This window comes from Capsicum annuum, chromosome 11 (assembly GCF_002878395.1).
Source record: "Capsicum annuum cultivar UCD-10X-F1 chromosome 11, UCD10Xv1.1, whole genome shotgun sequence".
Taxonomy (NCBI): Eukaryota; Viridiplantae; Streptophyta; class Magnoliopsida; order Solanales; family Solanaceae; genus Capsicum; species Capsicum annuum.
The window spans coordinates 25,380,666-25,395,208 of NC_061121.1; the positions used below are offsets into that span (position 1 = coordinate 25,380,666).

At 29.7% G+C, this 14,543-nt stretch overlaps 1 protein-coding gene across 1 annotated transcript; it reads left to right on the plus strand.

The window, feature by feature from the left end:
* The first annotated feature begins 530 nt into the window (after positions 1–530).
* On the plus strand, positions 531–2,793 carry LOC107847041 (transcription factor PRE6). The gene is made up of 2 exons (XM_016691289.2): positions 531–1,080; positions 2,387–2,793. Exons 1-2 carry the CDS (start codon positions 973–975, stop codon positions 2,537–2,539), a joined length of 261 nt encoding a protein of 86 aa, XP_016546775.2. The 5' UTR covers positions 531–972; the 3' UTR covers positions 2,540–2,793.
* Positions 2,794–14,543: the final 11,750 nt, after the last annotated feature.

Here is a 14,543-nt window from a genome sequence, read left to right on the forward strand (position 1 = left end):
GGGTTTGACTGGTTTTTAACCGGGTTTAATCGAATTTTGGTGGGTTTGACCAGGTTGGGTTAAGTGGGTCGGGTTAGGATGAGTTTTAATTATTTTACTGTTTGGCCCGGTCCAACCCAGCCCGACTAGCGTCAAAACCGACCCTCAACTCAATTAAAATGAAAGGGCCGATTCCGAGTTGGTCCGGCTCGGCCCGTTTGACACCCATAGATGGGGCTTAACCCCGAAAAATTTCAATTTGTATTGCATAAACTATAACACTTATTTTGTTTTCAGCCTGTCCCAACCCACACTACACAAATCGAAAACCTGCCATGCGTGCCTGATATCAAATTCCCCGACCTCACGCAATACCATATCTGTCTCGCCTCATCGCCACCCCTATTATGAATGTTCTAATACTTGTGTTAAAATTAAATTTTTTAAATTCATTATACTCACATTACTCGATAGTGGACCCCATCTCCTACCTCCTCAAACAAGGGGCGGATGTAGCTTACGTTTACAAAACATAATATACTATATATTTTATCAGAATTTTAATTTTTGAAGCATCAGTATTTTAAAAAACTTCAAATACTGTCCAACCTATTAAGTTTAAATCTTGAATTTGCCATCACCTCCTGTAATATATAGATTTCTCTCTCTCTTTAAAAACAAGAATAGCCCACTGCTTTCTCCCATGCACTGGTCTTGTTCACCTCCAACACTCCTTCCTTGGTGTTTTTTTAATTTCTTCTTCATGGCCTCCTTATCTCTCTGTCCATAACTTGTCTCTTTCTCTCTTCTTCTCTTCTTTTTAAACTCCCCTCTCTCCCACACTAAATAACTCAACTCATTTTCAAGATTCTATCTGACAACTCACTTAATAAACTCTCTCTCATTTTTCTTCTCTGGCCCTTTTGTTCTTTCTTGAGTTTTGATTTAATTTCTTAGTTTCATATTACTGACAAATATATATATATATATATAATGTCAAGCAGAAGATCACGTTCCAGAATAAGTGATGATCAGATTGCTGATCTTGTTTCCAAGTTGCAACAACTTATTCCTGAAATTCGCAATAGGCGTTCTGATAAGGTATCATCATCATTATCATCATCGACGTTCAAAAATTATTTACATTATCAGTATATATATATATATATATATATATATATATATAACGTATAGTTATTTTTACTAACATCTTTGGCCTTTGTTTTTACTTTGCTCTATGTGTGTTTGGGGTGGGGTTGTACAAATATTTGAAGGCATTAATTTCCTAGAAACTTCCTATAGTTTGTGTGGCCTTCAATTTCTTTTTCCTCTTAGAGATAAGTTTGAGGGTGACATTTTCATGCCCACTAGTATAGCCCACAATTCCACATGAATATCATATCAAAATGTACTTGTCTTGTTTTCTGTTTCTACGCATTCCCTTTTCTCCTCAATATCCCATTCTACTTATAAAACAACTTTTACATGTAAAGCGAGGAACTGAGTCTGAACTGTATTTGATAAGTAAGGCAAGACGCTAATAACCGACAGGCTTGTCAGCAGACTTACTTGACCTATTGAATTACCAGTATAGGTTTTTTGACTCTGATTATGTGGAGCCCGTTTTGAATGTTTCTACGATTCATGAATTCCCGTGAGGAGAATAAGATGTCGCTCCCTAATAAATTTTTTACTTTCTTGCAAAAGATACACTCTTGATTCGTGATAGTTACATAATATTGTTGGTTTTATTTTCTTTAAGATATTAAAACACAATTTATTATCCTCTCATGTGAGTTAGCATCCCGCCACACCTCATATATTATAGTATCTTGCTTGAAAGTGACCTATATATATACATGCACCATCAACAACAAAAAACAATATATACAATAAATTTGGTATAGTTTCACAAGTAGGGTCTGAAGAGGGTGAAGGATATGTGAAATTTATGCTGTCTTTACGAGGTATAGAGACTAGGTTTATTATTTAATTGTATTTTAAAACGAGATTCGATCTCAAGACCTCTGCTTGTGCTAACACCATATTGAAGTGTGTGACCATTTCATCTAAAAACTTAAGCTATTAGATAACATACTTTAATTATTTAATTATGTTTTTAACACGATAGACCCTCAACTTATAGAGGATGGGGTGTAAGTAGACCTTACCTTATCTTTTGTGGGATATAGAGGTTTCTTTCTGATAGACCCCAGCTATTTAATTATATTTTCAACACTATAACACACCATTAGCTTACGGAAGGTAGGGTGTACGCAGACCTTACCTTATCTTTGTGGGATATAAGGATGTTTCTGATAGACCCTCGACTTAGACTAAGTTGTCATCCATTATTATCTAGTTTCTAACATTCTTTAATTTATTTTTTATAATATAAATTAAACAGGTTTCAGCTTCAAAAGTTCTGCAAGAGACTTGCAACTATATAAGGAATTTACACAGAGAAGTGGATGGATTAAGTGAGAGATTATCACAACTTTTGGAATCAACTGATAGTGATAGTGCTCAAGCTGCCATTATTAGAAGCTTACTTATGTAGCTATTAATTAAATAGCTATATTTCTACTTCATTAAAATTTCTATTATTATTAAGATATGGAGCAGCTATATTATTAATTAGGGTTTTTTGGCCACTATAGGTCAAAAATCAATTTCTATTTTTGTTTTCAATTTTGAATAGTTTTTACTTTTATCATGTTGTATTGTTGAATCCATTTTGTTTTAAGTGCTGATGCTTCTTTGATTTCAGCCTTTTTTAAGTATATAACTATTCGAGGTATTTTTATCGTCCGATATCGTGTTATTTTGCTCTGAATGTTATGTTATGTTATGCTTTCTCTATTATTTGCTACAACTTAGTTGCTATTTCTTATTTACTATTGTACTCGCTTTGTCAAATGGCTTTGTTATGTTACTCCTCTCTATTTCCACGAGGTAATGGTAAGGATCTACATACACTCTATCCTCTTCAGACCTGCTTATGGAATATATATAATAATACGCTGGATTTGTTATGTCCGATATATTCTTTTCCTCTATCTGATATTTATAAGCAACGCGAGCGGTTGAATTGTCTGGCCATCCAATCTAAAAGCGGAAAAGCTTAAATGTCAGGAAAATTAATGTTTTCATTTTCGTAATTTTTATTCTCAAAAATAACAACATAAATGAATGGACCTAACTACTACACTTGAATTTGCATGGTTACATAAAACTAACTTTTCTTCGTTTTGATTTTAATAGCACTATGTAGTACTAAGTTTTAAAAAGAATGACATATTTTAACTTTAGCTAGAGTTTAAGAAAACAAAACAAAAAATCGAATTTTATTGTCTTATATTAAAATTATGTTTAATGTATCAAACTATCTTGTGCTAGTAAATATGCCACATGAAAAGTTAGAATTAAAGTGTTATCAAAATAGAAAAGAATCACTAAAAAGAAAAGTATGTCATATTTTTGAAACGGGGGAATATTATTCTATCATTACCGTTATTTGTGTTACTTTAATCGGGGAGGTACGAAAACACTTTACTTCGATTTTGATGGTTGAACATATATTTGCCATAAGTAATATTTCAGTAATTGCAAATAGTATACTATCAAAATATGAAAAATTTGTACGAGGAGTGTTTCAAGTGAAAGTGTTTTTCACTATTAAATCCCAAATTTTTTAATTTCAAATGAAATTCACGTCCAAATACGTATAATCTTAATTTATTAGTATTATTTTTGGTTTAATCTAAAAATCAATTGTTGTCCAAACGCCTATATAAGTTTTTGACTTTAGAATATTATAGTTTGCTTTAAGTCATTACACAGGATACTAGAAATTAAAATAAACGTCCATATTTATATTTTTCTTAGAAAAAAAAGGTGTATCTCGTGTGAAAGAGATAGGATGAAAATAGTATTTGGTGTGCCCTATTTTTTTTTTTTTTCTGGGAAGCTGGTGTGCCCTATTCATTATTTGTTAATGATTAATAAATCAAGACGAAATTTGAAAATTTCAGAGAGAAAATAAAATTGTCCTATCAATTAATTGGACATTGTAGGTCAACCTTTCATGTCACTGATTCTCTTCTTGTCAAATAAATGTTTTATTCGTACTAAAATTAAGATATTTCAATTAATCCAACAAAAATCCTTTTCTTTACTTTATTTTTAATTAATTTAGCAATCTCCTAAGGACCATCAGTACATAGATCCCGTTTGGTTTAATTGATTAAAATAGTTATGATCAGCATATACTTATTTTAAGTGTTGAAGCTATTTTTTTTTAAAAATAGTAACATATATAATATCTTTGTGGCTTATTTCTCATCAAGCTCAACAAATTAACTTATAGCATTGTTTCTTTATATTCTTCTACTAACAAGAGGAGACTAGATTGTAATCATAAATTAAAGGGTGATCAAGTCAAAAATATAAATTATATATGTGTATAAACATTTATATTGCATATATAAGTTAAGAATCTATATCAATTAACATACTCCCCGTCTCAAATTATCCGTTCCAAATTGAGATGATACAACTATTAAGAAAACAATAATTGATTATGTAACTTGATCATTTTCCCCCTATTAATTGTGTCATGTTGTTAGTTTCAATATTGATGGAGTTATTATATAGCTGATACCAAAACACTTTTTATGTGGAGAATTAGGTTTATAGGATTACCAAAGTCTTTGCAACATTTTTCAAGATTTGATAATTCAATGCTAGTAACAAGGAGTAATCAATTACTAAGGGTATAACGGAAAAAAAATTGTCTTGTCTTGATTAATAAAAAAGAGAAGTAAAATGAGAAATCAATTTAAAAACTTTGGGACGGATAATTTGGAATGGAGAGAGTATTATATTTTAAATATCCTTACTTGGTTTCTCAACTAATTTAACTTACATTCTTCGATATTATAAATAACTTTTTATATCATCATATTTCCAAATATATATATATATATATATATATATATATATATATATATAAAATTAATTCTCTATAAATAAAGCAGCTAAAGTGGAATTTGTAATTTTAAAAATAAAGCAGATTATATATTAAAACATATTATAAAGGTAACTTAATAGAACAAAAAATCTTTACGTTATCTTGGATATTAGTTTAACTCATTGTGTACCATATATAAACACTTATGATTCGACTTTTCTCCGGATCCTTCACATAGCGTAAATTTTAATACATTAAATTATCCTTTAATATAATGTGATATTATGTTAAATGTATGTAACCATTTTAGGCAAGTTGTTGCCGACGGCAAAATATAAAAATTTCCACAACATGATGATGATATAATATAAAACCGTTTTCAAACTAGAAAATTGTGTAAAGGCAAGAGCAGCAAGACTGCAAATTTATTTGTAGTATTATTAATTACATAATCGTTTTTGGCTGATCATAAAAAATAATCTGATAGTGACGCTTTTAGAATTGGCATAAATAAAGTTAAAACATTGATATGTCCCTTCTGTTTGTTTGTCCTAATTGCCACTGGTGCCATTTAGAGCCCGTGGATAGGCCGAAAAAAAGTGACTTAAAATTTTTTTTTAAAAAAGTATTTTTGAAAGTGCTGAAACTTATTTTTAAAATAAGAAGTTACGTGTTTGGATAAAAGTGCTGAAACTGGAAAAAAGTTATTGATGTTAACAAAATGTAGAGTTGATTATTATTAATGTTTATTTCTAAAATGATCCAAATTCAAATTAATATATATTTTTAGTTCAGTTTCTCTCTCTCTCCCTATATATATATATATATATATATACCCAAACAGAGATATATTTCAATAAAACAAAGATATATTTCAATAATATTATATTTCAATATTTTAACACAGAGATAAACAAAGATAATAAACAAGGATAGATTTCAGTTGATGACGATTGATTTTGTATATCAATTTTGTAAAACCTACTCAGTACTCCCTCTTTCTTACTGTTTCTTCATGTTTATCATTCTTATAGTTTATATTTTCCCTAGAGTTTTTTTTTATTTTTTTTATTTTACTCTGCTCATCTCTTCCTCTTAATCTATGGTCTTAACATCTTACTTCTTTAACCACACCCCGAAAAATTTTTGTCTGGCAGCTAACACTCGTCTTTTCTGTTTTGTAGACCTGTTATTCCTAGGAATTTACAGGTTAATCCATCGTTGTTATTAAGAAATTAAGAGGCTAACCATATACTAAGGGTAAAAATTTTACAGAGAATTTAATTTACATGATTTACAAAAATATGTAGAATAACTTTAAACATGGATATAAGAACATAAGTATAAATATTTTTTGTGGGAAAAATATGTAAATAAGAACTTACATGAAGTAACTAGGAGAGAGGTTTCCCTTTCGGGAACCCCCTTAAGATCGAATAGAAAACTTGGAGCTTTTATTTAAATCACAATGATACAAAGTTTATACAAGAAAGACTGGCTTGGATAGATTTTTGGGAGGAAGGGTTTACACATTTCAAGTAGGTTTTGAAGTTGGTTGATTTCACTCTGCCTTCCTTCTACAAAATGTACGCCTTTTATAGGCAAAAAACTAGATAAAGTAGTGGTTCTAAAGACTACTACGTGGCCTAAATACATGTGGCCGACACTTAAAGCTAAGAGATGAGAAAGAATCTTAATAATGCAAGCCGGGTACTCATTGGGCCCCATCGTCACATGCATTATTAATTTTTCTTCCAGACTTATTTTGACGCGTGCTTCAACAGTTTTTCTTTCTTTTGGAAAGTAGTGATAAAGGAAACACTCTGACCCTGATTATTACAAGACATAAAGTGGACATCCCCACCTGACTATACTATCTAATAATACAAATTGTATATTGTCTTTACTATGTATCCAAGTTGTGCAGGGCAATTGAGTCGAAGCTCATTCCTGAGTCATCGTCTTCGTATGGATCCTGAGCATCCTGGAAGTGTGCAATACTATCATCTTCGTCTGATCTTGCAGAATTATTATCTGTATTATTTATCTCTGGAACAGCTCTGTCTAAATTAGTGGGTTGTCCGTCTGGTTGTTCATTCATATGTTTATCTTGTGTCTGGTTGCTAAAGAATCTATCTAAAGTCTGTTTGATTATAGTCTCTATTGTTTCATTTTTTCTTTTAGATATTAAAGTCTTCTTTAAAATCTTATTACCTAATCTTATTAACTTATTTTTTGATGAAGAACATTCTTCATCTTCACTTTTTGACAAAGTGACAGCCATTAACGGGTTTGATTTGTCTTTACCGGTCACCGTTTGAATCGGACTAGCTGTACCAGCATCCGGTACAGTGAATTTCTGAGCATTTAGTGGGAAATGCATACCCTTCTCATCCATTTTTTGAGGAGATGGAGAACTCTGAGTTTGTGTTTGTGCATCTGTCTTGCTTATATTTGTTTGCTTGCTGAGTCTTACTTCTAATAATTATATCTGCTTTATTAATCGAGTGTTTTTCATGAGGAGTGATTCTTTCTGAGCATTTAGCTTTTTAAAATTCTCCATCATTGAAAAACAATGGTTGCAGAAAATAATCTTTCCAGTCTCTTTTTGTAAATTATACTGAGGTATTTGATCTGAGTTCTGTCTGAGTGAGGGAGATATATAATAGTTTGGTCCTAAATATCCTCTAGCATGATTGGTGGCTTCGGTGAAATCATTAAAACCATGGTTCTGTCTGAGTGAGGGAGATATATAATAGTTTGGTCCTAAATATCCTCTAGCATGATTGGTGGCTTCGGTGAAATCATTAAAACCTTTAAAAAGAGGGGCTTTAAAATCTTGTATTGAATCTAATACTTCTAACTATGTTTAGAAAATTCCATTAGTTTTTCCATGAATGACTATATAGTATTTAAACCTAGGCTTACTTTTTTCTGCCATGTAATGGCATAAAGAGTTCATGGATGCCATAAAATGATTACGGTTTTGTCTATTATAAGATATCCAAAGATTATCTACTAAACACCTTTGGGGTCTATCTAAAATGTAATCTGGTCTTACTCTAAATGATATGTTGCTCTCCGGATAAGCAATTAAGTTAAATGGTCCGAAGTGAATTCTTTCCATTGCTTCTAAAGATTCTAGTGGTCTAAAATTTAAATTACCTAATATTGTCTGTTGGTATGAATCTGAAGACGAAGCTACACCCTTGCCTTTAACTGCAGGAGGTTGTCCTGTTGGTCTCATGCTGAAAACAAATAAGTGAGATTAAGTTTATTTATTTATTTCCAGTCGTAATCTACTTAACTGGTCTACTAATTCGTTTTCTTTACCTTTTATATGTTCAAATACTATATTCTTATAAAAAGATATGGTGTCTGTAAAATTTAGCCATCTTCTTCTACTACTAGTTTTGTCATTTATTTTTTGATGAAATTTAACTATAACTTCACAATTTGTTCTAACTAAAATTTCTTTTTTATTTAGAATATATAATTTGAAACTATTTAACCCGTATATTATAGCTAATACCTCTAGGTCTATAGCACTCATGTTTTCTTTTTCTTTATATGCCCCACTCTGATAACCACATATTTGTTCTTCATTTTTATTACTGTATTTATTAGGTCGTGCTTTTAAGATAGCTCCCCATCCTAAATCATTTCCATCTGTTTGAATGATTAAGTAATCTGATTCTAATGGAATTTTTAGATATGGAATATTTTTAATTTTTTCTTTTATTTTTTGGATTAATTTAATATCTTCTATATTGAAATTTTTCTGCCTTTTACTACCTGTCTTTGCGTATAATGGTCCTGCTATTTTTCCTAAGTCTTGAATAAAATTTCTTGCATAATTTACTAATCCTAAAAATTTTTGTAAATCTTTTGTCTTTTCTAATTTATCTGGCATTTCTAATACCTTCTTTGCAATGTGTGGTTGGAGTTTTACTTTTCCATTTCCTAAAGTTATTCCTAGAAAATTAATATAAGTCTTACATAATTCCATTTTCTTTTTACTTATTATTATTTCATGTTTAACAAATAATCTGAAAATTATTTGTAAGTGTCCTAAATGTTCTTGTATGTTTTGACTGAATACCAATATATCATCTACATATACTAATATAAAATGTTTATATTCTCCAAATATGTTATCCATCTTTCGTTGAAAAATGGGTGGAGCTGTCTTTAGACCAAATGGCATAACTAAACCATTCAAAATGTCCGCTTGGACATGTGAATGCCGTCCACTCTATGCTGTCTGGGTGCATTTTGACTTGCCAGTAGCCTGACTTACAGTCAAATTTACTATATATCTTTTTATTTTGAATTCAATTAATTAACTCACTTTTATCTGGTAGTTTATATGCATCTATTCTGGTGTTATCATTTAATCTTTTATAGTTAATTACCATACGAGCTTTGCCTCTTATTTGTTCACTATGATTTCTTACCATAAAGGCGGTTGATCTATGTCTAGAGGTAGATCTTCTTATTACTTCTAATTGTAAAAGTTCTTTTATTTGTATATTAAATTCTTTAGTATCTTCATTATTTGCTTCTATAGGTGATGTTTTTATAGTGTATTTTGAATTAATTATATCTAATTTACACATTATCTCGTTAGCATCCCAATGGGCTAACGGTCTTTCTCCTATTATTTCCATTTTATCTAGTATAGATATTATATTTTCTAAATCTTTTGGACTATTTATTATTCCTACTTTATCCATTCCTTTTTTAAAATTATAAAACTGAGTTTCTATACTTATTAGGGTATAGTCTTTTTCTATATCTATTAAGCATTCTTGTCCTTCTGCATTAAGCAGAGTATAATTTCTAACTTCTTCTAGGTTTTCTTTTATATTTTTGTTTTCTTTTAACAGGTTGCTACTTTGACATTGATTGTTTTGGCAATTGTCACAACATGGTTCTGGAAGCAATCTCGTTTTATTTGTGTTTAGTGTTCTAGATACTGTTGGCAATGTTACTGTTTGTACTGGTGCATAAGTTAAGTTTTTAAAGAGCATTATTCCATCTCTTGTTAAGAGACATCCTCCTTTATTCTGTATACAAAATCTCAGTCCGATAACAAAATCTGATCCTATGTTTAAATTTCTTGCTAATATTTTATTAACATTATAAACTGGGTTATAAAATTTATTGCATGTATTTAAAAAACTTATTTTTGCTTTTTCTATGTAATAATTATAGATATTTTGTGATCCATCCATTTGAGTAGCTGTTATAGGTCTTTCAAGTACTTTTAGTAAATGTTTCGGTAATATTTCTTTATTGATTAAACAGCTAGTACATCCGGGATCTACTAATGCTAGAGTTTCTATCTCCACATCTTTTATTTTAATTTTTACTAAAACTTTTATGGTAGAGAATTCTTTATCTTCGTTGCATATTAGACTAGTGTCATTATCTTCTAGATTCATAAGTTATGCTTCTAGTTTTTCGAAATGTATCGCCTCTTGTGTATCTGTTTCTTCTATGACGATTTTGGTTTTTCCTTTTTCTAGGATAGTTAATCTTTGTTCTAAATCATTTACTCGGGTTTCTAAAGTAGACACCCTTAGATTTAGGATTTGATTATTTATATATTTTTGTCCGTTATTTATTTCTGGTTCTACTTTTATTTTTAAATATTTTCTATACAATTTATACATGCTTCTAAGTAACATTTTTTGCATTTAGCTCTATTGTCTTTACTTGGATACCAATTACATATACGACATCTATTACTGTCTAGACCTTTATTTCTTTGGAATTCATGTATACATTCTTGAGTAATATTCATTAAATTATTGATTACTAGGTTGTTTAAGTCTAAATCCTCTATCTCTTGTCCTAACTCATTAACTAAGTTATCTTCTTCTGATTCTGAAGAATCAGAGTTTGGGTTATCTTTATCATTTAAATCAATACTTATTATTGAGTATAAACTTTCTGTATCTGACATGTATTCATCCACATTTAATAAAGTTTCTTGGAAATCCTCTCTTAGTTGAGAATTTCTAGTTCTATTATTATTTCTTTTAGGACATACATTAGCTAAATGGTCGATGCTTCCACAACTATAGCATTCTAATTTGTTTTTATAATTTCTATCATTTCTATAATTCCTAACATGTCTATCTCTATTTAACCATGGTTTTTTAGCTTTTGATTTTCTTAAGAAGTATTGTTTACGACTATATGGTTTTTGATTATGTTTCTTCTTATATTTTCTGTATTGTTTCTGATCGTAATTCTGGGTTGTATATATAACAGATTTACAGAAATTCATTTCATTTCTTTTTAATTGTTTTTGTATTTGTGTGTTTGTACATTTTTCTGTTAGTATATCCATTATATGTTGTGTTCTATGTCCGATTGTCCATTTTAAATTTGGGTTGGCTACTATCCCATCTCTTTTATACCATCTATCTTCTATTTCTCTTCCTAAGGCTCCAGGTAATTTATTGAATAATTTTTTGCCTAATTCTTCATTAAAAGTATTTTCGCTGACGGTGCAATAATAAAAATAGTCTTGTAGGAATTTCTTTATATATATCCAATGTGAAATACTTAATTGTTCTAGTTTGATTAATGCTTTCTTTTGTAGTGCTAATAATCCACTATTTGGATCTTTTCCCGTTAATAACATATGCATTTTGTTTGGAAAATTATAGGGATTTGGTCCCATACTTAATAAAACCTGGAAATCATATGGGCAATTTGTCTTAAAACTTTCCCATGTAGCTTTTGCAGATTCCCCTAAGAAGGTTTCTAAATATTTATATATTGTTTCCTTATCTGTTTCTATATAATGTCTTAAGTAATCTGCAGCTACTATTCCTTTCCATAAATCTATCACTGTATATCACATTTGAAGATCATGTGCTGCTATATTCAGAATTTTACCTTTACTACCCCCTTCTTGTAGTTTAATTGGTTCTTCTATTGGCATTCTTTTACCTGCTAGTTTTATATTATCTCCTCTAAGCTCTGTATCTGGGTTTATCCTAATTGTTGGTCTTCTAGGTACATTGCCTGTACTATAATCTATTGGTTGGAGATTAGGGTTTGTTTATTGGAATGGGCTAGCACTTGAAGAGCTAGTTGGTTCTAATTCTGCTAGTTCTTTATAACTGATGGTAGAACTTAATACAGAGATTGTGTCTTCATCTTTTCTTTCAAGGAATAATTTGTTATTTCTATATCCTAAATTATCACTTCTCTCTAAGCAGTTTTTAAAATGTTCTATACATTCTTCTATTTTCATGTCATCCTTTTGACATCCTTTACATTTAAAAGTTATATATTTATATTCTTCTGCTAAGTTTTCAGCCTTTTCTATGGCCATGTCTACTTCATATCCTTCTTGTAGGACTTCTATATTCATAAACTCGCTTTCTGTTTCTATATTACTCTCTGTTTCATCATCGTCTAAATTTCTTTTAGTTGTGTAATTATAATCTGTAAACCTGACTGAAGTTTCTCCTTTACTTGTAGTATATAATAGATGAGAGTCTAGTATAAAAATTATTGGTTTAGTAAATTTGTTTAAATTCCATTCTAAACCTGCATATATTTCTGGGTCTATTTTTATTGGTTTAAACTTATGCCTTTATATATATATATATATATATATATATATATTCATGAAAGACTATTAAATTTGTGCGCAAAAAAAATCTTTTTTCTTGGTTAAAAGAGTTTAAATCATCAAACAAAATATATATGTTACTAATCATTATAATTACATTAATAGATAAATAGTTGGTCGCACATGATTCTATTTGTTTGCTAAAATGACTCTTCACTGAAAAATATATTACTCGTTGATTGAGTAATGATTACGTTGCGTCGTCAAATATACATGAATCGGATAATCTTTACGGCCAATATACGGATAACCTTAAGTAGCTTTTGAACTCCTCAAATTCAATTTCGATCAATCCATTTAATAAGTTGGTAATTTGGGATATCAAGATACAATTAGATATTAATATCATAAATATTTTATTATAATAATAATGATAGTAATGTTTCTAACCCCCCCCCCCCCCAAAATGTGAATACGGATTACATTTAAATCTGCATTAATTATTATAAATTAATATAAATTTAAATTCAACTTCTATTAATTTTAGACTTTAATAGTACTGCAATAAGTTCGTTAAAAGGTGTAAAAGAAAAAGCGTGGACGGTAGTGAAAGAGAAGTGTATTTTAGGGCTATAAGAGGGTAATTTTGAAATAAGTGAAAATTATAGAGACAAAAATGTCTTTTATTTGGTCATTTTTTAATGAATTATAAGCTAAAAAAAAAGTAGGAAATGAACAACTTCTAGCTTTTGGCTTTTAAAAAGTCAAAATTATCTTTTTTTTAAGCAATTTTTAGAATTGCCAAACACTTCTAAAAGTAAAAGATAGTTTTTAAGTCATTTTGACCTACTTATAATCTTATACAAACACCCTCTTATCCACTTAATTAAAACATGAGTTTAAGTTTTGTGCATATTTATAAAAAAAAAAAGTAGTTTTGTGTACTGTTAGTATACAAATTATCATTTTTTACTGAGTCTCAGCTGATCCAACTATAACCTACATTTAGGATGCTTGAAACACCAAAATCCGAATCTCAAACTTTATCACCGGTCATCTTTGATAAATCTCCAGTGATAATGCACCAACATTATGGTTCTAGCCATGAAAAATCCATCGTTTTCTTCAACAAAAAACATCCATTTGAAGATTATGTTGGATTTGAGGTTCTAGATATATTGGTTGATCAATTTATAAATTGGTGTTATGCCAAGAAAGTGCGTGAAAGGCAATGCTTTATTTTTTTTACCTTAATTTACTAATTCATACATTCAAGAGTTTAGTATATAACATCAGATATAAATATTATGGTTTATTAAATAATCATAGGAATACAAAAAGCAATGTTGAAGATGTCATCATAAATCCTGAATTTGAGCTCGATGGATTGAAAATTAATAAGAAGGGTTGATTTCTTACAATGATTCACACTGGTCGTCCATGAAACGATGAGTTATGTTTCAAATCTAATTTAATACAAATTTCATCTAGTATATATTGTGTATGTGTATGGTTAACATTTGAATCAAAAATTTATATTTGAAGTTAATTTTTTAAATATCACAAAAAAGAATTGTATAATTATCTTAATGTTCTATAAGTGTCATTATAAAAGTGTATGTCTGTTTGTGTATTGCTTTTTGTATATTCTATTTGGAGTGTATATTCTGCTATAGCTGGGGTGACACTTCACAGGTAAAGAATAGGTGGTTGATGCTTTCATTCTCCACTTCACATAAAGGGCAGAATTGAGTAATTGTTATTTTCCATTTGCATAGTTTATCTCTTGTGCTAAGGCTTCCTGGTGTAGCCAATCTTAATATAAAGATCCATCTAGGAAAAGCTTAGGCATTTGTATCACTTTAGAGAGATCCTATCCGTAGTAGCTAGGTACTTTCCATACTTTAGGATTTTCTGAATGCTTCATGAAGCTTGTTTAGGGACATCAATAAATGTCACATTTTATAACTTACAAGATTCCATTTAACACCC

What these genes read in the sequence shown, in the direction of transcription:
- LOC107847041 (XM_016691289.2), top strand. Translation starts at nt 973, where the DNA reads ATGTCAAGCAGAAGATCACGTTCCAGAATAAGTGATGATCAGATTGCT. An exon ending in GCAATAGGCGTTCTGATAAG is followed by an intron (nt 1,081 to 2,386) that starts GTATCATCATCA and finishes TAAATTAAACAG; the next exon opens with GTTTCAGCTTCAAAAGTTCT.